We start from the raw sequence: 25,567 nt of genomic DNA, 5'->3' as shown, positions 1-25,567 counted from the left end.
TTGTGAGATGCTCTCAGACAAGCGGGCCATCTAGCTGAGGCTCCAGATGTCATGGAGCAGGGAAGAGACATCTATGCTACACTCTCTCTGTCATTCAGACCCGGGAAGTAAATGGAGGGAGGAACTGATTGTTTTCTGTCTGTGCATTTGGGAGTGGTTTCTTGAACAGCAGTGAGTGACTGCAGCAGATCCTATTGAGCTGTAAGTGGCTGGGACTCCCTGTATGCATCAGGGCCACACTGGGTTTCCTGAGGAGCAGTGGAAACCTGGCGACTAAGGGTCATGAATAGACATGCCCAGGACTTCGGGGGTGTTGTCTACACTGGATCTTTTGTCTTTCCACACAAGTTTTAGAATTCTGTGGATTATCTATACATAAACTCTTATTGGGATTTTGGTAAGAATTGTTTGACCTGGTGGATCAGCATGGAGGGAATTGGTGTCTTTCTCGGCCTTTCAGCATGTGAACCCAGTATGGCTTTCCATCTTGTTTAGATCTTTGATTTATGTTTTGCACTCTGTAATTTTCAGTATAGGCATATTATACCTGGCATGTTTTATATATGTATATTTTAACATGTTTCTTTATATATAAAAATAATTTTGTCTGCTCTTTGATTTGGGTTTTCATGTATTTGTTGTAGAAATTAAATATGCGGTCAATTTGTGTATACGGAATTTCTATCGTCTGGACTGAATTCAGTTGTTCCCTTCTGGAACATTCTGTTTTGTTTTATTGAACCAAAGATCCAATCCAAGGTCTTCTATATGCTGCCACTAAACTATATCCCTCGCCCTCTTCGCCCTTTTAATTTGAGACTTATTGCCCAGGCTGGCCTTGAACCAGTCTGTATCCCACCCAGCCTTAAACTTCTAGTCCTCCTGGCACAGGCTCTTGTGTATCTGGGACTGCAGGTCTGTGCCACCAAGTCTGGCTTCTTGGGATGATTTTAAAACTTGCTTGGTATTTTCTGTCTGGTTTCTACCTATTTTAATCATGTAATCTTAATTAGAGACATTTTCTTCCCTTCTCATCTGTATCATGCGTCTTCTTGTCCCATCTGACTGCCTGGTTGCACTTCGCTACTGAGTTAGGTAGAGTGGAGTGGTGACAGTGGACATCCTTGTGTTCGCATCAGTGTTAGAGAAAAAAGATTCAGGCTTCATGGTTGCCAGTGACATCATACGCCAGCTGCCCTTTGTCCACCAAGTTCAGCTGTTTGTAAGTGTGCAGTTCAGGGTTTTATACATGTGTAAAAGTTATACTGGAGGCCCTATAATCAATATTTGAGAATATCCCTCCCCTGCAGTCCCTGTTCCCTGACTCAGCCTAATCAGCTTCATAGGTGCACACTCTACTGTCTCTGGGTTTTTGCTTTTTCTCAGAACTGCATGTCAATGCAATCATACAGGGTGTCTTAGTTAGAGTCACTATTGCTGCGATGAACCAGCTTGACCGAGGCAGCATGGGGAGGAAAGGGCTTACTCGGCTTATGTTTCCATGGTTATCATCAAAGAAGTCAGGACAGGAACTCAAGCAAGACAGGAACCTGGAGGCAGGAGCTGATGCAGAGGCCATGGAGGAGTGCCGCTTTTACTGCCTTGCTCCCCATGGCGAGTTCAACCTGCTTTCTTAAAGAATTCAGGACCACTGGCCCAGGGATGATCCCCCCCACAATGGGCTGGGCCTCCCCCATCAATCACTAATTAAGAAAAATCCTTACAGACTTGTGTAATCCCTGTTTTACAGAGGCATTTTCTTAGTCCAGCTTCCCTTCTCTGGGTGACTCTGGCTTGTGTCAGGTCAACAGAAAACTAGCCAGCACACAATGCACGCTCTCCTTTGACAGCTCTCACTGCAGAGGTCCACCATACTACAGCCACCTCTCCGTTCCTGCCCGCTGCTGCTGATCAGGGACGGTTTCCCATTGGATCCATTGGTTTGGGAGACACCAGGCTTGTTCTTCCCTCCCGCCAGCCCCACAACCATTGCACCATCTTACTTCTCAGGGCCCTTCCAGCTCTTACCTTCTCACAGCACGTACTACATTTTTAACTGACTAACATTTTACATACTTTTTTCAAGAAAGAATAAGGGTGGTCCCTAGCCTGCTACAGTATTTGAAACAGAATGGAAACAAAGTTTCTCAGATTTGAAAAGGTTCAAATAAATATTTTTAAAATCTTAGAAGAATAAATGTTCAGACTCCACTTACAAGTTCTTCCCAGTACGGTAATGGCAGAATGGCTCAGTCATGTCAGTGTGCTCAGCTCCCAAGAGGCTTCGGTGGTCACACTCAGCTTCAGAGCTGGCTTTCCTTGCCTGTAGAGTAAGAGAGAATAAACTGTGGGGGACCAATGAAAACGTCCTGGTAAAAATCACATTCCCATGTTCTCTCCAGGACTCAATATCTACCATGAAGTCATTGTATAATTGTTTATCCCGGCTGGCCTTCATAAAACACGTAAAAACAGCATCAAATATTCATACCTTAAAATGGTGCTACAGGATCTGCAACAGGCTCGAGAGAGGCAAAGGACAGTCGTGTCACTATTAGGACTGTTAAAAAGAAAGCTGCTAACACGAAGAGGAATGTGGTCCCTTCTGCCTGGACATTCTGTCCAGTTTGCAGGACAGTTTCCCTACTTTGCATCATAGTGTTGGTGGGCAGTGGGGGGGGGGGAGCAGGTTTGGCAGAGGGAAGAAGAAACCAGGACAGAAATCCAGCCCTTGGTGAAGAGTCAGCCAAATCATTTGGTGAGATAGGAGCACATCCAGGGTGGTTGGACCACGCATAAATACAGAGACAATCTGAAAGTTACAGACGTAAGCCATGGGCACTCAGTTCTCAGTGTCTTTAAAGAAACCTCAGAATCCAGACATCCTGGCTCAGAATTGTCACCTATCTGTTTGCGACTCTGCCTGTGCATAGAAGCAGCCTGGCTGTCCCAGCCTCAGCCAGGCTCTCTGTGTGGACACACATTCACCCTGAATTTAGAAAGAACAGTCAAATGAAGAAAGGACCAAACAAGCCTTTCGGCTCTTGGGAAATAAGTCACTTACACTCTGGGTCAACTATGGGAGTGGGTGTGGAGCTGTCTACTGGAGCATGGGTAGCCTCTCCAGGATCACTTGCCAGAAAGAAACTGACACTTGTTCCACCAGCAGCCGTCAGTTGCCAATAGTTCCCAGGCAAGCAGCAGGACTTCGTGAGCCCTGTCCCCCTCCAGGCTAGGATTTGGGTTGACTTGCTATTGCGCAGGTCTGGAATGTGTCATCACAGGTCATGTGTGCTGTGGCCCTGTGGTGCCCGGCAGATCCTGTTTGGGTGTAGATGTCACCTACCTCTGGTTCCTATCATCTTTCTGCCCCTCTTCCACAATGACCATTGTCTATCCTTATTTTTTAAAGTATGCAGCAATGTCAAGCAATTTTTCCATGCCCTGCAACTAATTAACGCATATTTATCAGCCCTGAGGGATATAAGAGTTTGTGTTTGAATATTGTTGTACGCTTTCCCAGTGCGTACAACACTATCCTGTCGCTCTTTTAGACCTGGGCAGTGGTGAGCGACGTGGTCACAAAGCTGCTGCAGCCCTCTTCTGTCTCCTTCTCTCTAATTTGCTGCTTTGCAGTCCAGGCTCTGCTCCGGGGCCTGGACATTTAGACTAAACACAAAGCTTCTTCGGATTCTTTAAAAAAATAATTAGAGACTCATCTCAACAATGGACGATACACAAATGACCCCTGACCATCAGATCTGCAAGAATAAGAAAGCCCCACCTTTCGGGCAAAGGGCCTACTTGGAAGTGTGTAAGAGACGCGAAACATGAGATGTGTTATTGTGTGTACAGAAACGGTCCTGCTCACTAAGTTTGTGTCGTAAAAGAAACCCAAGAAAGACTTCATTGTTCTGTTGTCAGGTCCCGTTACAGTGTGGCTCTGTGAGCGTTCTTCTCACACGAAGTAAAGCGCACAGAGGTAGCAGGGACACATCTGACTTTCCCGGTGCCGTGGGACGCTGGGAGCCCGTGTCATAGGTACAGTAGGAGTTGAGGGTTTGAGGCGCAAGTGGGCATCCCAGCTGCTGTCCCCAGTGCCAGGGATGGTCCATCCACTCGGCGATTAGCAGCTTTCCGGACTAATAGTGTGGGTTAAGTGAGGCCACGGCGAGGGCTTCTTGGGCAGTGTGCTCTGTCTTTCCTCTCTGGCTTTGCTTCCTGTTAGAGAGGGAGCAGGAGAAGGAAACAACCAAAAAGTTATTTGTTACAAATCAAAGCTTCCCTGTCACAAAGACATAAATAAGTTCCTTACAACAGCTGCTTTAAATTAAACAGAGCCTGGGGCACATAGGAGGAGCCTGAGGCCACTCACAGAGCCGTCCCAGTTACCCATGGTGTCTGACGCTGATTCCTCCCCGTGAATGGAGTCCCAAAGCCGAGTATCTCAGTATTGAGTGCAAACTGCTGCTTCTGCCATTTTACCTGTCAAGTCTGTGTCTGGAACAGAGTGGGGAGCGCTGCACCCCACTCACTGTGTGATTCAATTTGATTTAAGGCTCAGAATGTAATAAAACACCAGCACCTTTGGAGACTTGTGGCTATAGGAGTCTGTTTCTCCCTCCCTCTCTCCCTCCCTCCCTCCCTCCATCCCTCTTTTCCTCCCTTCCTTCCTCATGAAAGATAGAATTGTAATACCTGCTTTTCGCACCAGGTTCTCAAGATTTCTCATGGGGTGGGATTGTCTCCAAGCTCATTTTCACATAGAAGATGTGCAGTACGTCTCCAGGGTACCTGCTGCTCCGGAGGCTGTAGTCAAGCAACCCCATCAATATAGTCAACCCAAGGTTGTCTGTAGCCTGTGAGCAGTGAGCCTACGTGAACACTGTGGAGGCTCGAAAAAGAGAAGGCGTCACCATCTCTGAAGGGAGAATGTAAAACCCAGTGACCGGGGTACTTTTGGTTTGGTTCAATTAAGGAAACTGTCAGACATTTGCCGGCTGTAGTAGTAGGATGACCTTTCATACCCGGTGGCCAGCTCCTGTTATGTGTTAGCCCTTACCTTCCCAGCTCTTTCCCATTGGTGAACTGTCGTCACGACGCAGTCTCTTTGAATCTGTCTCGCTGTCTTTTATTATTTGTGAAATTTCTCACACTCAGTGCTTCGGACTTTGTTCTGCCCCATTTCTTCCCTTCTTTCCTCTAAGATCCCAGCTAGCGTGCATTTCCCTCCTGTGAATTACAATAAATACATCCATTCGTCCTGCATTCCAGTTTGCAGATCCAGGACTAATCTGATCTTAAATTATTAAGTTATCACTTCTACAGTTTCTGTTGCCAACTTTTATATAATTCTAATCTTTGTTAATATTCTTCCTTATTATTTAAATTTTGAAATATACTAATTATTGTTGTTTTGTTTGTTTGCTTATTTGAGACAGGGTCTCTCTACTTAGCCCTGGCTGTCCTGGAACTCTCTGTGTAGATCAGGACGCCCTCATACTCACAAAGATCCGCCTGCTTCTGCCCCTTGAGCTGACACGCAGATTAAAGGTGTGCACCACCACACCTGACATATTATGGTTCTTTTAACAGTCTCTGTCAGAACCTAAATGTTTTCTACAAAGGTCTGTTCCTCTGTGTGTTCCCTCTCCCTTGGTCTTCTGACAGTTGTCTTCTTGTGCACCTGGTTAGAGTTGTGCTGACTACAGAATATCCTACAGAGAAGCCGAACAGACAGCTCGAGACTTAGATGATGCTGTGTCACTCACAGAAGCACATTTTTACCGCTAACAATCAAGATAAAAATGTATCACCTTAATTCAGACAAGGTTTGGATTAACTGGTTCATTCTGCGTAGCGGTGGCTCCATTTCTTGTCTACCACACTATTCCTGGTCGCAGTCCTTTGGGAGCACTGATAGAAGTCTTATTGAGTCCTCAGTGTGGGTTACTGTGTGCCCTGTCGGTGAGGCCATCAGAGCCACTGCGCGGCTGATTGGTTTGCCCGGCCCTGTCTCTCAAAGCTACAAGGATGAGCTCTGCTCATCAGCCTCACCTCCCTAAGCTTCCAGTCCTTTCCACAACTGTGAGCTGTTAGGACCCTGCTGCTCCCCATGGTCTGGCTTGCCTTCAAACAGGGTTTTAAAGATATTTTTACCACTTTTTTCTTGTTCGTAGCAGGAGTCGGTCTGGAGCAAGCTAATCCACCATTGCTGGGAAACGGGGTTCTGCCGCAGATACTTAAATCACATCTCAGACAGACATTACATCATTTAACACAAAACAGGTGGACATTCCCTTAATGCTCAAATGCCATCGCTGCTCAGATCTCCTTCGATATCTGAGAAAGGCCTTCGAATCGTTGCTCCGTTTGAATCGAGATACACCAGGCCTGCACAGTACATGCGCTCGTTACATCTCTTAAGTCTTTTTAAATCCCAACTGTTCTCCCCTGTCATCTCTTCCTTTTCCTTCCATGACCTGTCAAGGACCCTGCATTGAGTGCCGTGGGTTCCCACAGCCTCAGTGCCGCCAGCTGCTTCTACGCTCTCCTTTATCGCTTGTGTTTCCCATAAAGTGGAATCTAACTTTATGGGCTCCATTAGATTCTGTTTGGGTTTGTTGGTTTCTGTTTGGTTTGGCAAGGATGCTGTATAGGTAATGCCAAATAATTTTAGCCGCGTCCCATCAGACAGCACTCCATGTCTGGTTGCCCCATGCCAGTGACTGATCAGTGGGTTCAGATTGCAGCCGTCTAACCCACCACTGGAAGATTCCCCCAGCATCCTTTCATCTAGCAGATTTATCTAGTGATACATTTTCTCCCTGAAGCGGATTTTCAGGAGTTGTAAGCTGGTCTTTCAAACTCCATCACCAGTCCTCATTTCTTAGCTAAAACCCGTACAACGAGATCTATATATTCATGCAGACTCAACAGGCAGGTTAAGCTCTCATCTGAGAACCAGCAAATGCTTTGTGTTCAGGTTTTAAAAGCAGGCTCCCTGTAAATGGCAAGCTCAGCCACTACTGAAGCAAGATGAGGGTTGCTGTCTCACATGGAGAAAACTGGGCACGCAGCAAAGGCAATGCATGGGCTTCTTTTCTCTGTGTCCTTTGAATTCTCGGCTATTCCAATTCCCTGACTCTCGGCCATTGCTTGAACCTGAGAGCAAGACCTTGTATGCCTACACTGGGAAACAACTGGAACTAAAGCTATTCGTGCACTGCCCTATCCTTCTATCAGACCCATGCCCTCTGAGCACTTCCTCACAACAGCCTTGGGGGCAGTTTTTGCATCATAGGCCCAGCCTTCTGGGGCATGGGATTGCTTGCCTCCTTCTTCTCCTCCTCCTTCTTTTTATTTTTTATTTTACAAGACAGAGTTTCTTTGGAGCCTGCCCTGGAACTCTCTCTGTAGACAGGCTGGTCTCGAACTCACAGAGATCCCCCAGTGTCTGCCTCCCGAGTGCTGGGATTAAAGGCGTGCACCACTGCCGCCTGGCCCACTTGCTTGTTCTTATAAAAAGAAAATGTGTAATGCTCAGATGAACACAATGCCCTGTAAGCTGACTGTGGTGTTATATGCTTCTCACGTGCTTTTGTTGAGGTGTTTCTGAGTCTGGGGCTGTTTATCCTAGCAGGCCCTCAGGTCCTGTTGAATCAACTCTATGACCTTGTTTGTCTCAAATCCTTCTTTTTTGTGACCAGTTTTAACCCTAGTGTCTCTGACATGAGGGCTTCTTTTCCAGTTCTCGGTCTTCCCTATCTGGTGAAGCTTTCTTCACGCCCTCGAGAGCATGCCATTGATAGAATACATGGGAGCTGGGCATGTCTGCAGTGGACAGCCTGGCCTCAGACCCCTCCCCTCCAGATCTGCATCCAGCCTCCCAACCATGGGTAGAGTGCCTTGCCCTACCCGTACCCCACAGGCTGAACCCAGCACCCCATCTTCTCAGTCTAAACTATCTCCCTCTTGCCTGCTCCCCAAGTCACTGTGGTCCTTGCTGCTCCCCAAGCACCAATGTCTGTGCTGTGTCTCGGGGAGGGAGGGATACTCATCCCCTGCCTATGTTGTGACGTAATCCTTATTTCTCCAGCTTAGCTCTGGGTCCACCAAGGGTGAGAATGCAGAGCCTGAAAGTCCTGGACCCAGAATCCGGCATCTCACAGTTACGCTGTCCCCCCTCACTTTCATGCCCTCATTCCCGTTCCTCCCCAGCAAACCTTCAGGCTCTCTTTGTAGCCTTGATTGACATCTGATAGCCCTGTAGGTGAAGACCAGCAGACCCTCCACTCTCATCACTTCCCTGTGTGGGAGGTTCATGGAAATCCCACACCCCAGGTGGGCCACCCAGCATGAGTGAGCCCCCCTCTCAGCTCCCCGAGGTGCTGCTCCAGCCAGTAATCATGACTCCAGTTCCACATGTCAGCTGGGAGACCTCCAGGAACCAAAGTCCCTGGCAGACTCCAACTAAGAGCCAGCTCACTGAATTTTTGTGTGGGTGTCCCACCCCCACCCCCGCTCCCCACAGGAACCTCCTCTTCGCCCTCCCTTAAGAAACTCCACTCAGTTTTCAATCTTCCGGTGACCAAGGCAGGTACCTGTCACGGCATAATTATGCACCACTTTCTCCGCCATCGCCGAACCGAAAGATTTTCTTTCCTCCTGCTCTGTGACATGACAGACACCCACTTAGCGGAGAGATTATTAGTATAAAATTACTTTTTGGCCTTTAAATTTAACTATACCATATTCACAGCAATAAAATAAAACCCCAAATCCAGGTGTGCTTTCCGGGGAACGTGTCTGGGGCAATTACCTTCTGATAATGGCGTCCTGCACTTAAGCCTTTTGTCTGAGGCTCTCGAAATCATTTCCATACAACTCCATAATGATGCTCATTCTGGAAGGGACAAGAGGTGAAATGGGTGAGCCCGTAGCATACACCAGAGATGAAGGTGATCAGGGACCCAGGTGTCTGCTTTGTTCCCATTCTCCTCCCTTTCTGGGTCTTTAAAGAGGCGTGGGCCGCCTTCTGTGGCACCGCGCTTGCCCCGGGGTTGCCAATCTCCCTTTTTAAGAGCGGGAATGGATAGGTTTCTATATCCAATTTCATGGGGAGGGGCTGAAGCAAGCGGAGGAGGTGCGGAGGAGCTGTTACATAGGAGAGCTTTCCCGTGGATTGAGTGGCCTCACAGATGAAAGGCAGCTGAAGCAGAGCCACGCGGGGCCAGGACTGTCTAAATCAGCTCCTGGACCGTGTGTGCCCCTGGGCTATAAAGACAGGTGCCTCCGTCTCCACATAAGAAGTGTGTCCTGCTTACTCTTCCTGGTTCTCTAAATGCCCATCCTTCTTCCTCTAGCACAGACATTTCAAGTTCTGGGTACCAGCTTACTGCACATGTCCTTCTCCAGTCCGTCCAGCTGCCAGTCACTTCTCTCCATTGGCTACTCCATCATTTTCACCCTCCACTCAGGCTAACAAATTGGAACTGAGTATATGACTCACAGGATTTGAGCACTAAATTACTCTCCTTCCTGTAATGTTGTTTTAACTCTCGTATGAATGTTTCTCTGTGTCTGGTAGGATCACTGGGCCTTGAGAAAAACACTCATGTCCGGCCAGAGTGGTATTTCCCCTCGAGCCCGGACATGATCCTTCATAGACATCAGAAACTTGGCGTTCACTTAGAGCACTGGTTCTCAGCCTGTGGGGTCACAACCCCTTTTGTGAACCTCTGTCTGCCAGAAACTTATACATTACAGTTCATAACAGTAGAGCCACACGGGGTATGCAGGTATGAAGTAGCAATGAAAATACTTTTATGGTCAGGGGTCACCACACGAGGAACTGTATTGAAGGGTCGCAGTGTTAGGAATGTTGAGAACCACTGGCCTAGAGCCTGTTGGAGGCAGAGTAGACAGTGCTGTGGGATCCAGTATGATACGACACAGTACTGAGTCCTCATTCTTGATCCACCACGCCCATCCTATGCTGTGCTTTATGCCTGTGACAGTCGGTATTAATTGCTAACTTGACAGCCAGGAGACATGTCCCTGCCCCCCCCCCCCTGTGCGGGGCTGTCGACAGGTCAGCCTCTGAAAAGGTCTGTAGGGAATTGTCTTGACTGTGTCGATGTGGCAGAGGGACCCCCTTAATGATGGGCAGGACCATTCCCTGGGCTCGAGCTCCCATGCTGCGTAGAATGGGGAGGGAAAGCTGAGTAGCAGAATGGATGCGTTTATTGCTGTCCTCTTCTGAGTGTGGATGGGCTGTCGCTTGGAACTGTCAGTCAGTGAATCCTTCCTCCTTTAAGTTACTTTTGTCATGGCATTTTATTACAGGAACAGGAGAAGAAACTGAAACAATACTAAAGACCTTACATATGAGTTGAGTTCTACATGTTGGGTGTGGTGAGAACACATACAGACTGGGGGATCTTAACCAGTGGTGAGAGAAAGTAAGCACACAGGAGCTGGAAGAAGGTAGACCGTGATGGGAGCCACAACTGAGACTCAGTCAAAGGGCTTTGAAGAGGAGCTGTGGCAGCTTCTATTTGGAATCAAAGAAATTCTCACCCGTTTAGTCAACAAATATATAGTGGTGGTATGTGGGAACACCCCCAGTCCTCTTCTCCAGAGGAGGGAGGCCCTGCCTGATGGTCATGTGGCCGTCTTTAGAGCTATCTCTTAGAAAATACTGGCCCTGTGCTCTCCCTGCTTCCGCCACTCCTCATCTGTGAGCCCATGCAGCCTGTGGTTAAATGCTCCTGTGTAGCAGATCCCTTGTATTTACTACACACACACACACACACACACACACATACACACACACACATATTGATGGAGCCAGGCTAGTGTTGGAACTCCGTGTAAAGAGGACCTGGATCAGATTCATATTCCAGAATGCAGTGCGGGATCCTCTAGATGTAATTGCAGAGGTCCAGGTGGATTTCTCTTTTCTAGTGTTAACCATAAAGTCATCCAGTTGTCTCACCCCACCCCATTCCCAGTGCAGAAGGATTCTAGGGATCTGAAGAAAGATTGTTACGTATCAGTTCCTCTCAGCACTGGCTTCTGGATCGCACACAATTTCCCTTCAGGAGCTGATTAACAGCCACAGCCTCTCTTCCCCAGTCTTCCGAGGCAGCACTGGCTGCGAAGGTGAGAGCTGCTGACACTGTTTGCCCTTCTGATCTCTTCCAGGATCTTTTTCCCCGGAAGCCACCCTGTCCGAGGTGTGCAAGTGATGAAAGTTGGCAAGCTGCAGCTGCATCAAGGCATGTTCCCCCAAGCCATGAAGAATCTGAGGCTGGTGAGTGTGCCAAGACTCGGGTTCTGCCTGGTGTACCTTCCTCTAGCTGTTGCCAGGCCTCTGCTTGGTAATTGCCAAGCTCTGTTTTAGTGTGTGGGCACAAACACATACATACACACACACACACCCGAGTATGCTGGTAAATGTTTAACAACCATGTCTAAAAACATTTGTAACACTTGCCAATTTCTGTGGTAGGAATGTACCCAAATGTAATTCATTTTACACTGCCAGTACAGAATCAACCTACTTGTGTATTATGTGTGCATGTGTGCACACACATGTGTGTAGGTGCTTGTATAAGTGTGTGTACATGCATGTGGAGGCCAGAGGTCAACCAGCTGTCGTTCCTCAAGAGCCATCCACCTTATTTGGGGGAAACATGGGATCTTTCTGACTTGCAGCTCATTGATTGGACTAGGCCGACTGGCCAGTGAGCACCAGGGACTTGACTGTCTCCATCTCCCCAGCATTGGGGATTATAAGTCCACTCATCTACACCCAGCTTCTAGCATGGGCTCTAGGGCTCAAACTTAGGTCTTCATGCTTGCATGACAGACACTTAACCTACTGAACCCTCTCCCTGGGCTCCTAATTATGATTTTCATAGTCACTCTTACAAACTGGTGTGAGTCTCAGAACACCACAACACGTGTGCCCTGACCTACAAATCCCCCTTCTTCACATTCTCTGAACATGGTATGTCTCTTCTTACGGTAGGCAGGACCTGGTCCTCCGACTCTAGACTCTGCATCTCCCCTTCCCTCTCCCCACTGCTAGAATGGTTGCCTTGTATCAACACTGACTTACAAACTCTTACGTCTTTACAAAGCCATTTCCTCTACATTAGATGTACCTCCTAGCCTCCAGGGCCTGGCAGGACCCTACTGGTCCTTCAGGGCTCAACTCCAATGTCTTTGTTTCCTTGGTTCCTACAACTCTTTGCTAGTGGTGCGCATGGAGCACTTCCTACATTTCAGTAGGGAGCCACTGTCCCAACCCCGGCAACCTGGACGTCATTGTTTCTCATCCCAGTAACTAACTCAGCATCAGGCAAAATACCTAGAACTAAGAATGTATTTGTTGTTGGAGGAAAAGGAAGGGAAAGAATGAGAAAGTCAATACAGTCTTAGCAGGAAGTGTTAGAAAATGCAGTGAAGACCTGGGTTATTGCTGGACCGCATTGCTGGAGTTGTGTATTTTCACCCTCTTAAGAAGTTTCTCTACCCAGAACAGCCCAGGACTCTCCAGACTTGGCCTTCCCACACCTTCAGACTGCCTCTCCGCAGTCCACGGCAGTCAGTTGCTTCTCTGGTCCCTGCACTGTGGGTCGTAGGAGACATGACCTGGACTATGGGCTTTCTTTGGGAGCCTTTGACACCTGAAGGGTCTTCTGGGACTCAGTACTCATATGTCAGAAAAGCAGTGGTAGAAGGATTGAGCACCCCTGCAAGGCTTCCCAGGCAGTGTCTAGAGGTTGACTGGGCCCATGCCATGGCGTTTTTAGCCAAGAAAGCTGATAAATGCCGAAGGGATTATTAATGCCAACTTGTATTGCACGCCAGCCACCTTGTCTACTCCTGCTTCCTAACCGACATCAGCCGTCAGCCAGTGGGAACAGCATTGGGGCTCTTTGGTGGTTCCGCTCTTTTCCCCCTCTTTCTTTAGCATCTTCCCCAGATGAATGCAAGGACAATCTCCTGCAGTCTTGGGGAGAACTTCCCTTCTCTTGTCTGGTCAAGTACGCATCAACCAGTCAATCCAGCTAGACAGAAAACCCTTTGGTCTACTGAGTGAAGGCTCCAATAGAAAACAATATGGAGTGAAAGCTTCCCACATATATCATGTACCCAACCCAGGGTTGCCATGCATGTAAGTATTTCATAAGTGATTAAACTGGCCCCTCAGTATATGTGGGACTTATCCATACATGGCTATACTTGGTCCTCATGACAGATGACAGCTGAAGGTAAGACGGGTGTTTCCGTTCATGTTTGGAAAATGAAACACTAAGTTGGAGATGCGTAAAAGCCCATTTAAATCTCTTTGAGGGACAGCCAGTTCTGTGTGTTCTGCTTAATTCAATGTGAGTTGCTGATTAAATAACACTGCTACTTAGAATGAGACCCATTATGGTCCCCACAGTTTAATGGAGGAGACAGACATGTGAAAAGGTTTTACGAATCCACACTAGAATGCAAGACTCCTCCCTTCTCTCAACTGTCCCTTTTAAGGATATGATGCTTCCTGGAAACACTCAGTATTCAGAAATGCCTTCAAGCCTAGCTGAATTTCTGATGCCATTGTGGAGGCGAGCTGGGGAGACATGAGAGCTTGTCTGGCCCTCTTCCGCTCTTCACCGGGGGCTGAATTCTTGCCATCATTGCAGAGCTTCCGCTGGGGGCATTAAACACCCTCGGCTGCGAAGACTACCGTGAGCCATGCAGACAGCGGGGGCCTATGGGTGCTATGGCTTGCGTGGAGGATTCTTGCAGGCCATGGCCAGATCCTTCTGATAGCCTTCCTGTTGCTGTAATGCTTCTACCCTCTGTCATGCCTGTCCCCTTCTTGGGAGGTTGCCACACCCTCTCCAGAAGCTTCTGTTGGAAGTCTGCCTGGCAGTCCCTGCTCTTGGCGCCAGAAATAAGCCCAAGCGTGAGTGCTGAGGAAGGCCAAGCGAAGGCTGTTCTGGGAGGGACCTGGGGTCATCGGCCATGCTTCTGATTTTAGAACACAGTCTCACCCAAGACAGCCTGTCTCACTCTAGACAGGCCCAGGCTTCTTCCGAACACTGTTTGACTTGAGATAAGTCTCCAAGCTTCTGGTATGTTCTTATGAGAACCCCAAGAGTGAATATGTCCCCTGGCAACATGGCAGAGCACCAAGGGTGCCAGGTTTAGAGTCACGGGCTCAGGTTCTAGTGCCACCATGTAGCTTTATAACTTGAAGTGAGACACTTAGTCTCTCTGATTATGGTTTTATTTTTTAGGTGAGGATAACAACTCTTCTATGGAGTTGTTTAGATACGTGGTTGAGGTAGTGTTGAGGGTAGGCTTGCCAGTCTCAAGCATTTGGAGACTATGGTCCTGTTGTCTGGAACCTTTATTAATTGTGTTTACAGTTTGGGGTCACAACCGGTCTTCCTTTTGAACAACTACATCCTTCATCTTAGGGTGTTACCCCAAGGGGAATGGGGCTTCCTCAAGGGACTGATGTGTCTTATGTGTCCCCTGATGGTGCCAAATACAGACACGTGCCATCCACCCTGACAAATTTGTACTGGAGTGAACGTATTTCTTAGTGAGCAGGAGCCCCAGCATGTCTGTGTGTAGCAGCCCTCTCTTGACCGTTTCTGAGCATTTCCTAGCAGATGAGCCAAACTTACACTGGCCCGTGAGAACATGCATGACCTGCAAGCGTAGGGGCAGGTCAGGGGCTTCCAGAAGAAAGCCTTCCTCCCGAGTTCCTTCAGGTCAGGGGCTTCCAGAAGAAAGCCTTCCTCCCGAGTTCCTTCAGGTCAGGAGCTTCCAGAAGAAAGCCTTCCTCCCGAGTTCCTTCAGGTCAGGGGCTTCCAGAAGAAAGCCTTCCTCTCGAGTTCCTTCAGGTCAGGGGCTTCCAGAAGATAGTCTTCCTCTCGAGTTCCTTCAGGTCAGGGGCTTCCAGAAGAAAGCCTTCCTCCCGAGTTCCTTCAGGTCAGGGGCTTCCAGAAGAAAGCCTTCCTCCCGAGTTCCTTCAGGTCAGGGGCTTCCAGAAGAAAGCCTTCTTCTCGAGTTCCTTCAGGCAGTCTGGAAAGCAGGAAGGAAGCCATCGGCTTCACCCTTTCTAACAGAGCCACCCTCTTCAGAGAGGCGCCCTGGCTCAATCCTGGGAATAATGAAACAGCTTCCATGCGGTTTCAAAGCCCAAGCACGACACAGATCTGAGAGTGTCTTCAGAAACAAGGATAGGAGTGTGTCACAGGTTCAGCTCGGATCCAGCATCCTGTAGGGGAACCTGCACGTCCAGCTCTGATGTCGTTTGCTGTCTGCTCATTGCTCAGCTGAAATCCACTCCTTGTGACTGCTCACAGCAGCCCTGCAGGCTCTGCACAGTGCTCCCTCCTCCTTCTCTCCTCTCTACCACTCTGGTGTCTCCCCGTATGTTCCTCCAAAGGCTTTTGTTACTAACCTGACTTCTTGGCCATCAAGGGCCACCTGCCTCAGCCACACCGTCAGTAGGCAGATGTTTTTCGTGGATTTGTTTGCTGCTGACTCCCCACCCTGGGTCCCAGCCTGGTTCCTTTGCCACCAGAAGTCACTCCGTCACCCTTCCTTTTCCTACACAACGTTTGCTACCCAGGTTCACTGTGTTTCTTCTCCTCTTGTTATGGGGATCTGTTTGGCTTTTCCTGGTCCTAAACGGGAAGTAGAGGCTTCAGGTCCCAGAAGTTTTTCCTATGGCTCATAGAAGCCACACTTGTCAATGGCACCCACTCATCCAGGCAGCCCACAGCACAGCCATGCTGGTCTCCACTCCAGACGGCACGTTGCTTTCTCGCCCTTCACAACAGCCAAATCATTCAATTTTTCTCTTCCCATTTCTTAGCTCTCTGCAGTAGTTTTTAATCTCTGTGCTTATGCTCACATTTAGGAATCTGATCCAAGCCCCTGCCCTGCCAGAGGAGAATGAACAGATCCACAGACTTGTATAGAAACCCACAAAGCTTTTCTAAGACTCTTTAAGCATTTTTGGCCCCTCTGTACATGTAGGATCACAACTTGGCGTGTGGGGAGGAGGGAAGAAAAGAAGACAAGAGGGAAAAGGACATGGTGCCATAAATGTTACCAATGCCATCAAATCCCTTGGCTCTGATACTTACGAATGTCACCTACTAAATTCCAATAGGAAATAATAACATCAAGTGTGTGTTTTTAAACAATAAGAAAGAGAGGAGATACAGGTAGAAAGATGGCTCAGTGTTTAAAAATGCTTGCTGCTCTTCAGAAGACATGAGTTCATTTCCCAACACCCATTTTAGAAGGTTCACAATCTCTTGTAACTCCAGCTTCAGAGAATACAACACCCTCTTCTGACTTCCATGGGCACCAGTACATATGTCCATGGGGGCGCGCATGTATACACACACACACACACATTTTTAAAATCAAATTTTATGAAAGAGGAGGAAAAGAAAAAATGATGATAAAATGTAGGTGGAGTGGTTAAAGCCATCTTTTAAGCAAATAATCATAAATCTCCCTGTTAACAGTGCTAAACTCAGTAGTGGCAAGGAGCTGAATGGAAAACCTGGACTGTGTCTCTGGCCGGCACCATCAAGGTGTCTTCCTCCCACCCCCTTACAGAGTGATGCCAGGGACAGCCGGGTGGAACAAGGTTTGCCTACAATTCAGATTCTCCAGAGGTCCGCGTTTCAGTTGAAAATCGCCCACCGTACAAAGAGCCAGTATTAATCTTCAGCAGCGATCAGTAGATGCCAGCGTTGAGCTAGCCGAAGCATAGGAGTCATTTGACAGTGATTTTACAATAGCCATCATCGAGATGCTCCAGTGAGCAATTACAAATACTCTCCAAACAAATGAAAAAAACATAGAAAGAAGTGAAGAGGGAGACAATGTGAAGGAGCAAACAGAAATTTAAGAGCCCATAAATTCAGTGGGCAAAATAGTGGAGAGGAACTGAGCTCAGGAAGGGAGGTCACAGCATGGGCTGGAAAACTCAAAGACAGAAGGAGGGACTGTCCACTCTGAAAGCAATCACACAGGAAGGAAAGCATAAAAAAGTAAAATTGAACAAGGCCTTGGGATCCTGGGGACCGATGAGTAGTAATGTTAGCCATCTGACATTACACTCCCAGGAGGAGAAGAGAAACAGAGCAATACAGAAAGTACTTGAAGCAATATCAGAGGCATCCAAACCAGAAAAGAAAAAGAAAGTTTTGTCTTTGCCACAGATGACAGATTTTCTATGTTGAAAACACACACGCACGTGTACATGCAAAAACACCCCCCCACACATTATGACTAGTAAATTAGTATAATCTAAAGTCAGCATTCACAAGCCATTTGTGGTTCTATATACTAAAAAAAATGAAAATGAATATTTTCATTTTTTTAATATTTATTTATTTATTATGTATACAATATTCTGGCTGTATGCCTGAAGGCCAGAAGAGGGCGCCAGACCTCTTTACAGTTGGTTGTGAACCACCATGTGGTTGCTGGGAATTGAACTCAGGACATTTGGAAGAGCAGGCAATGCTCTTAACCACTGAGCCATCTCTCCAACCCCGAATATTTTCATTTATAATACCATAACATACTTTAAAAATAACCTAAGTAATTAAGGAAAGAAATTAAAACATAAACAGTGACATCTCATGCTTATGAATTGGAAATTTGAATATATCAACATTGCTCAAAATGATATACACATTTCCATCAAGTGATCTATTTATTTTACAAAATTTAAAAAAAAATCTTAAAATTCACATGGAAACTTAAAAGACACCCTCATCCCCAACAAAATAGCCAAAACAAATCTCTAAAAAAGGAACCAAGTTGGAGAATGCCAATTCCTGATTTCAGAAAAAAAAAACTTATTACAAAGCTATAGTAATCAAAACAGTATGTTACTGGTATACAGATGGACACATAGCCCAATATGTATACAATAAAAATGCAGAATGAGACCCTCACACATATGGAAAAGTAATTTTCACCAGCACCACTCAATAAGGAGAGGACAGTCACTTCAACAAGTGGTGCTGGAGAAACAGATGTCCACATGCAAAGCCATCAAGCAAGATTCACCTCACCACATAGAGAAAGTAACTAAAGTGGATCAAAATCCTAAACTTAACAGCTAAAACTAGAAACAGATTAAAACCAATAAAGAAAACCTCAAGACCTTGGATTTAGCAATGGTTACTTGACTATGACAAAGGCCTGGGCAATTAAAGACCTAGTGGTCAACACAATGAACCTCATCAAAATTATAAACATTATGCATCAAAAGGCAATCCATCAATGGAGTAAGAATGTAACTATAGACACACAAAAGCATATTATTTGGCCCTAAAAAGGGTGAAACTCTGTAGATGAAAGTTTCTGTCCCACCCAGTTCCACAGCTTTTCAGTTCCAAGTGAACACAGAGAGACTTAAACTGTTTGCCTATTGCTCAGGGTTATTACTAACTAGCTCTTACAACTTAGATTAACCCATAATTTTTATCTATGTTTAGCCATATGGCTTTGTACCTATTCTCAGTAAGACATTCTCATCTTGCTTCCTCTGTGTCTAGCTTGCAACTGTGTCTCTGCCTTTCCTCTTCCCAGAATTCTCCTAGTCTGGTTGCCCCACCTATACTTCCTACCTGGCTAGTAACCACACAGTGTTTTATTAAACCAATACAAGAGACAGATCTATACAGTGTAAAGCATTATCCGACAGCAAAACTCTCACACATGCTATGCCATGATGAACTTTGAAGGTATCACACTAATTACATATGACATACATTGCTATATGATTCTGCATTTGTGAGGCATCTAGAACTGCTGCACACAGCTGCAGCAAGCAGAGCAGTGCTTACCAGGGCCTAAGGGGAGCTCCTAGGGTAGGTGCTCACTATGTAACAGACACAGCCTTTCAGCATGGCATGGTGCAGATGTTCTGCACGTGAATTGCAAGCATGGTTGCCCAATAGTGTGAATGCACCTGTGCCACTAGCCAGTATACCTAAAGATGGCCAACATGGTGTCTTAGTTAGGGTTCCTATTGTTATGATAAATCAGCATAACCAAAAGCAACTTGGCAAGGAAAGGGTTTGTTTCTCTTTACAGTTTGTAAGTCTATCACTAAGAGAAGCCAGGGCTGGAATTTAGGGCGGGAACCTGGAGACAGGAGCTGGAGCAGAAGCCATGGAGGAATGCTACTTACTGAATTGCTCTTTCTGGCTGCTCAGTTTGCTTTCGCAGGATCACCTACTGAGGGTTGACACAGCCCACAGTGGCCCTCCCGCATCAAGCATCACTCAAGAAAATGCTTCGCGGGCTTGCCTACAGGCCAATCTGGTGGAGGCATTTTCTCAATCAAGGTTCATTTTTCCCAAATGACTCGAACTTTTTACCAAGCTGACACAGCCGACAAGCCGGCTAACCTGATAAAGTTTGGGCTAGAACTTACATATTTTACTGCAATAGTTTTCTGAAGTGATGGAAAACTACCTGAATTTGGCAAAAGTAAATCCCCTGAATTAAATCTAATTCTCACCCAGATCTGTTACTCGAATAGAACTAAAATCCCAAGCCAATCCTCAGAGTAACAAGAGGATAAAATGAGTCCTGCCGATAGGGGAAGAACAACCTGAATCAGAGTGGTTCACCAGAAAGCCTTCAAAATGGCGCACTGTTTTCAAGTGTACTGGGAGGAAAGAATTGACAACCCCCAAACCCAGATTCAGTAATAGCCTCTGCCAGATGTTGAGAGGGAGATCGAGCAGTTCACAGTCTCAGGGAAATTAAAAGACCTCATTACCATCCGATCTCTCCTAAAAGAACTGACGCCCAAATCCTTAAAACCAAAGGAAAACAATAGAAGAAGGAATACCGAAGCATCAGGAAGAAAGACTGCAGTAAGCAAAAGTGTGAGTAAGTGGATTGGTCCTTCTTCCCTCTAGTTTTCTGTGCTGACAGTCAACGCCAAACTTGTAGTGCCGTCTGAGGTGATTCTAGAAGTAAGTAGTGAAAACAGCTGGATAATGACACTCCAAGGGGGAAGGTAAAAGACAGAGAAGAGGGAGGTCTCTGTACCAGATTCCAACTGCCAAAGTGAGGGCACCACTAGTCTATAATCAGAAAGGAGGCGGGGGCTTAAAGCAACCGCTTCTTAAAATGCTGTGTAAAGGAATGTATTCAAAGACACTACGGACGGGTGCCATAGCTCGGTTGTTAGAGTGCTTGCCTAGCACGAGCCTGGGGTTTGATCTCCAGCATCTCCTTACAGGAATGTGGTGGTGCACCCATGTAACCTCAGCACCGGAGAAGGAGAGGCAGTAGACTGAGAAATTCATGATCATTCTTACCTATACAGCAAGTTCAAGGCGAGCCTAGACTACATGGGGATTTGTCACTACATAAAAAAAATCTTTAAATGACATGTTAAAAAATATATATGGGAACGCAGAGGGATTCAAAAAAGAAAACAAATACCAAAAAGGAAGAAAGAACAAACAAAAAATAAAATTATATATTTAAATTCTAATGTAGTAATAACTACATTGTGAATGATATAATCTATGTAAGTTATCTAAATACTCTAAAAGGTAAAGATTAATAGAATAGATGTATTCCCAAGTAACCCAAGTATGTACTGTCTATAAGAAACTCTATTAAATATAATGATATGGACAGATTGAGAGTAAAAAAATAGAAAACACATCATGAAAACATAATCAAAAGACAGCTGGAGTGGCTATATTAATATTATATAAGTAGACTTCATGGCAAAGAAAACTTTTCTGGAGACCAAGGGCATCACATAATGGAAATGTAGTCATCTACTTAGAAGCTATGATAACACCAAACATGCTTGTCCCAAACCGCATGGTTTCAAACGGTGGGGGAAAAAAACCCTGTAGAGCTCTGCTATGGAGCCCGAGACAGGAGGATTACTAGGTGGAGGCCAGCCTGTGCACCCTAGCAAGTTCAAGAGCAGTCTGGGTAGCACAGCAGATTCTGTCTCAAACCCCAACCAAACCAAACCTATAGATCTGACAGGAACTAGAAAACCGCAAGGAGAGAAGCAGCCTGCAGCCTTGCCGTCTACAGTTGACGGGAACGACTAGGCAGAACACCGACAAAGACGGAGGAAAATTTATTGCTCCCACTGGTCAGCCGGGCCTTAGTGATGTTTATAAAATGCCCTCCTCAACAAGGGCGGGAGAGACGTGACGTCCTTTGCAAGTGTGTAAAGAACACAGGTAGAGTAGAACACATGCCATCTTCCAGGTCATTAAACAAGTACCAATAAATGGAAAAGGTTCATGAGTGTAAGAGTCACACAAAGTAAATTCTCTAACCCCAGTGGAATCAAAATAAAATTAAAACAATACTTGGAAACAGAACAAATATCTGCTTCCCCTTCTATCTGAGGGAGTGTCCCACCGCTACTGCCGCCCGAGTCATGGCTTAAATGTATTCATTTGATGACACCAACGTCCTGGGAACATGTGTGACTCCTGCAGATCCCTCGGGAACTATGTTAATGCTTATTGAGTTGATTCTGGAGAGATTCAAGGGATCTCAGTTCAGTTTCCAGCACCCACGTGGTATCTTACACCATCTGTAACTCCAACTCCAGGGGGTCCATTGCCCTCTTCTGGCTTCTGAGGGGACTAGACAAGCATCCAGTGTACCTACATGCATTCGGGCAAAACACTCAACTCATAAAATAGAAATAAGTAAGTCTTTTAAAACATTATTATATAAAGATAGTACCACAATAACAACTCTGTGTATGTGTGCATGTGTGTATGTGTGTTTTGCCTGAATGTATGTGTATGTACCATATGCATGCAGTCCCCATGGAGGCCAGAAAAAGACATTAGATCTCTTGGAACTAGAGTTACAGACAGCTGTGGGCTGATTTGTGGGTGCCAGGAACTGAACTCAGGTTCTCTGCAAGAGTAATGTCATACAATGTTCTTAACCACTGAACCATCCCTCCAGTCCCAACAATAGCACCTCTTCCTGGCATGTTCTTTCTGCTGCTGACGGGCACCCTGAGCTCACCACATCTGTAACCCTTCGTCCTGTGGGCATCCGAGCACTTTGCCTTCACCGTGATGACCTCATAGGTCCAGACTGACAGGGCCACAGCCCCTCCCGCCCCTCCACAGCAGGGACCCAGACTCACTGGAACTGCCTGCCAGTACAGGGCCAATGAGTAGACAGATGGTCTCTCCAAGGATAGGCTGCCTCCCCCAGCGCATTCCCTGCAAGGGGAACGGACATTTGCAGTGAGTCTTTAAGGGGCAGAGTGGAATGGGGTCTGGAGGGAGGCTGCTGAGCTCACATGGATCCTCAGAGGCTTTGGGGTTTCCTGCTGCCCATTGCAAAGGGACTCAGTGGCCCTGGAGTGGCCTGTGGGTATAACTCCACTGCATTCCCTTCCGGAATGCCCAGGCCACCTCCCCAGCACACACAGGGCTTTCTTCCTGGGATGGACAGAAGAGGAGAACTCGCTTCAGTGTCCCCTGGGGTGACCTGATCTAAAGGACCTTATCTTGCACATGTTTCTTTTCCTTCTGATTTTTATGTCCATATTTAAATCATGCTTGGGGAAGTCATTTATTGCATTCCCCAGGCTCACAGTAGAAAGCATATGAGATCCTTGATAAGCTTAATATATTTATATTAAAAATTAATAAGAAAGCCATATTGTTTCCAACTTTAAATCATAATTTGATCTCATTCATTTTATTTAATACATGGCCACAATTCTAAAATTACTTTAAAAAATAGGATGAGATGGAAATCAGTTCTGGGGCCCTTTTCTTTATTTCTCAGCAGAGAGCCCTGCGCCTCTCATGTGGCAGACAATCTACATTGCCATTTCCGGTGTGACATTTAGAATCCGTGCGTGGGTGCAGCACATCCCACTGGAGGCTGCCAATAAATCCTCCGTGCCTGATTGTATGCAGGCTCCCTTTAAATGCTGCCATTAAAAAATAAAATTTAATGGAAAGCGAGATGCTTTCCCCAAACCGAGCCTGCTCCAATTTCATATTTCCTTAATCTGTTTTATACGCCACCGCAGGAAATTAAACTGGAATTGTTCTCTCTGACGTGCACATGTGTAGCATCTGGGAGGCGCCGAGCGCAGGGAGACTCAGCTCCCGGCAACAGTTGCTCTGGCTTGCCCAAGATTTACGGCAGCTTCATTGTGGGGGGCGAGGTGAGAGGAAGCAGTCACCTTCCAGCTAGGCTGAAGAGGTGTCCCGAGCACTCAGGGCTGTCTTCTGTCCCAGGCAGGTATTTGTAGACACGAGTGGCATCCAGGACAAGGACCAGATGTTCTCCTCCATCATCAGTCTTCCCTGCTCAGCATCTCACAGCGTTCACACTGCAAATACGTGAAAGTCGCTGGCAGGCTTGGCGTTCTGCTTTCTTTCCATTTCTCTTCCACATAAGACTACCCCTCAGAGAAAATCTTGTTCATTTATTTATCTAAGCTCTGGTTTCTACACAAGTGATGCACTTTTGGCCTTTATCCCCCACCCACCCGCCACTATCACTGCGATCTTCACGTTAGTCCTCTGTCCCCTCCCTATACTCCTGTCCTCTGCTTCTAGCCATTGTGGTACAGAATCCTGGACCACTAGCGCCCTATTCCCGTATGACCCTAGTGTTGAGGTCCCCAGCAAATGAGAGGACACAGAGCACAGCCAGCATCCCTTGACCTGGGCCGCGCCCAGGGTCCTCAGGCTGTCTAAAAGTGGTATCCAGGACGCTGTGTTTCTTCGTGGTCACTGCACTGTCCACAGCTAGAGGCTGTACTGGACAGGAAGAGAGGACACTGGCAGGGTGCTGCGAGCTAGGCAATCCCACTCTGCCCCGAGTCAGGCCAAGTGAGTTGGAGTTGTTTCTTCTGATCAGGGCTTCTGGCTAGGCATTTTTGCCCTGCCTTCAGGAAGCTGTCTGGGCAGTGAGGCTGTGAGCTCAGGTGGTGGCAGCTTCCCTGTCTTCTGGGTCCTGCAGCCCCAGTGTGGTCATAGGTCCCAAGTCTCCAGTGGAGCGTGGGCACCTGCCCTGCTACCAGGTGGCAGCTCTGCCTCTTCAGTGGACAGGAACATTCTGGTTGGGACTGGAACTGCAGGAGGGTAGTGAGGAAGGAAGACTGGAAGCAGAAAGATGCCTGGGAAAACACAGATCAGCCTTCCACTGTCGGGGTGACAAGAAGACAGGTTGCCATTTGTCTGTCAGTCAAGTCACAGAGAGGCCCAAACAATAGTGAGGCCAAGCCTTTGGTCTGCTTAGGAGCTGTGAAAACATGCCAGCAGAGGGCACTGTGCCAGGGGAGCCCTTTCTCAGGATAGATGCAGAGCCAGGTCCTGTTTGCAGGAGGCCCTCCCAAGAAAACATTCACCCTCCCCTGTACAACACAAGCGTAGCCAGCCCCAGGTAAGCAGATAGGAGCAGGACAGCCAGAGTGGCTTTTGAGAATTCGCCATGAAGGATCTGATCCAGGAGCCTCTGTAATGACACCGCCATACAGGTCTCTGCCTCAGACCCCAGCATGTCCAGCACAGCCGAGGGCCCAGGGCGATGCAGAGAAAAGAGAATAAAACATGAGGCTTCAGATGTTGGCTTTTAATCTCCCAGAGTCGGTGGCCTGCAAGGTGGGGCAGCTCCTCCTCTCCCCCTCCTCCAACAAGCCCTGCCTCAGAATATGTGTGCAGTAACTGCAGCAGGACAGACCTGTGCAGATTTTAACAAGAAACAAGTTCCCTCATCTGTCCCGGCCCCTCCTGTAGGCCCGACTGCTGCTGCAAGCCCCGAGCGTCAGGACTTTCAGTTTTCCTTTTTCTTCCTACTGACATCTAAATGTAACCCCACCTCCTGCCCCTCTAACACACACACACACACACACAGAGAGAGAGAGAGAGAGAGAGAGAGAGAGAGAAAGAGAGAGAAACAGAGACAGACAGACAGACAGACAGACAGACAGAGCCTACTTGTTTTCTGTTCTTTAGCCCTAAAGGGAACACCCCTACAGAAACATGAAGAGAAGCCAGGAGCTCAGGCTGGCAGCGGCCATCAGTCAGAGAGCTTAGTTGCCCTGCCTTCTGTCTTCCCCTCTGTAGAGGCAAGAGTGTCCGTCTTGATGGATGTAGCGAGGACAGAGTGGTCCCACTGAGACCTATTCGGTGCTTTCCAGCTCCAAAATCTCTATGGCTTTAAGGTGCACGAACCCAAGAAACCCAAGAACTGCACCCCTAAGGATTTATCTCAACAAATACTTAACAAAGGGGGGAACAAAGGAAAAGGAAAATACATACACACACAACAATAACAACAGGAAACCCATAGCTGGAAGATCTGTGTCATGTCATAATCAAAAACAACTGGAAGTGACCTAAATTTTCAAGAGTAGTTTATGAAGTAATGTCTGTAAGCTAAACATGGTGGAGTTACACACACCTGTAAAGTGGCAATCGTGCTGACTTTAGACTAACCCACAGTGGTGGCC

At 47.0% G+C, this 25,567-nt stretch overlaps 1 protein-coding gene across 1 annotated transcript in view; it reads left to right on the top strand.

The window, feature by feature from the left end:
* The window catches only part of Smyd3 (SET and MYND domain containing 3), a 556,763-nt gene that overhangs the window by 526,769 nt on the left and 4,427 nt on the right, over window positions 1–25,567 (top strand). The window contains exon 11 of the mRNA XM_075989284.1: window positions 11,209–11,317. Coding sequence (XP_075845399.1) covers window positions 11,209–11,317 — 109 coding nt within the window. The remainder of the gene's footprint in view (window positions 1–11,208; window positions 11,318–25,567) is intronic.

Source organism: Microtus pennsylvanicus, chromosome 10, assembly GCF_037038515.1.
Source record: "Microtus pennsylvanicus isolate mMicPen1 chromosome 10, mMicPen1.hap1, whole genome shotgun sequence".
NCBI lineage: Eukaryota > Metazoa > Chordata > Mammalia > Rodentia > Cricetidae > Microtus > Microtus pennsylvanicus.
Note: the sequence above shows the minus strand (reverse complement) of the source record. Positions and strands in the feature narration are given on the sequence as shown.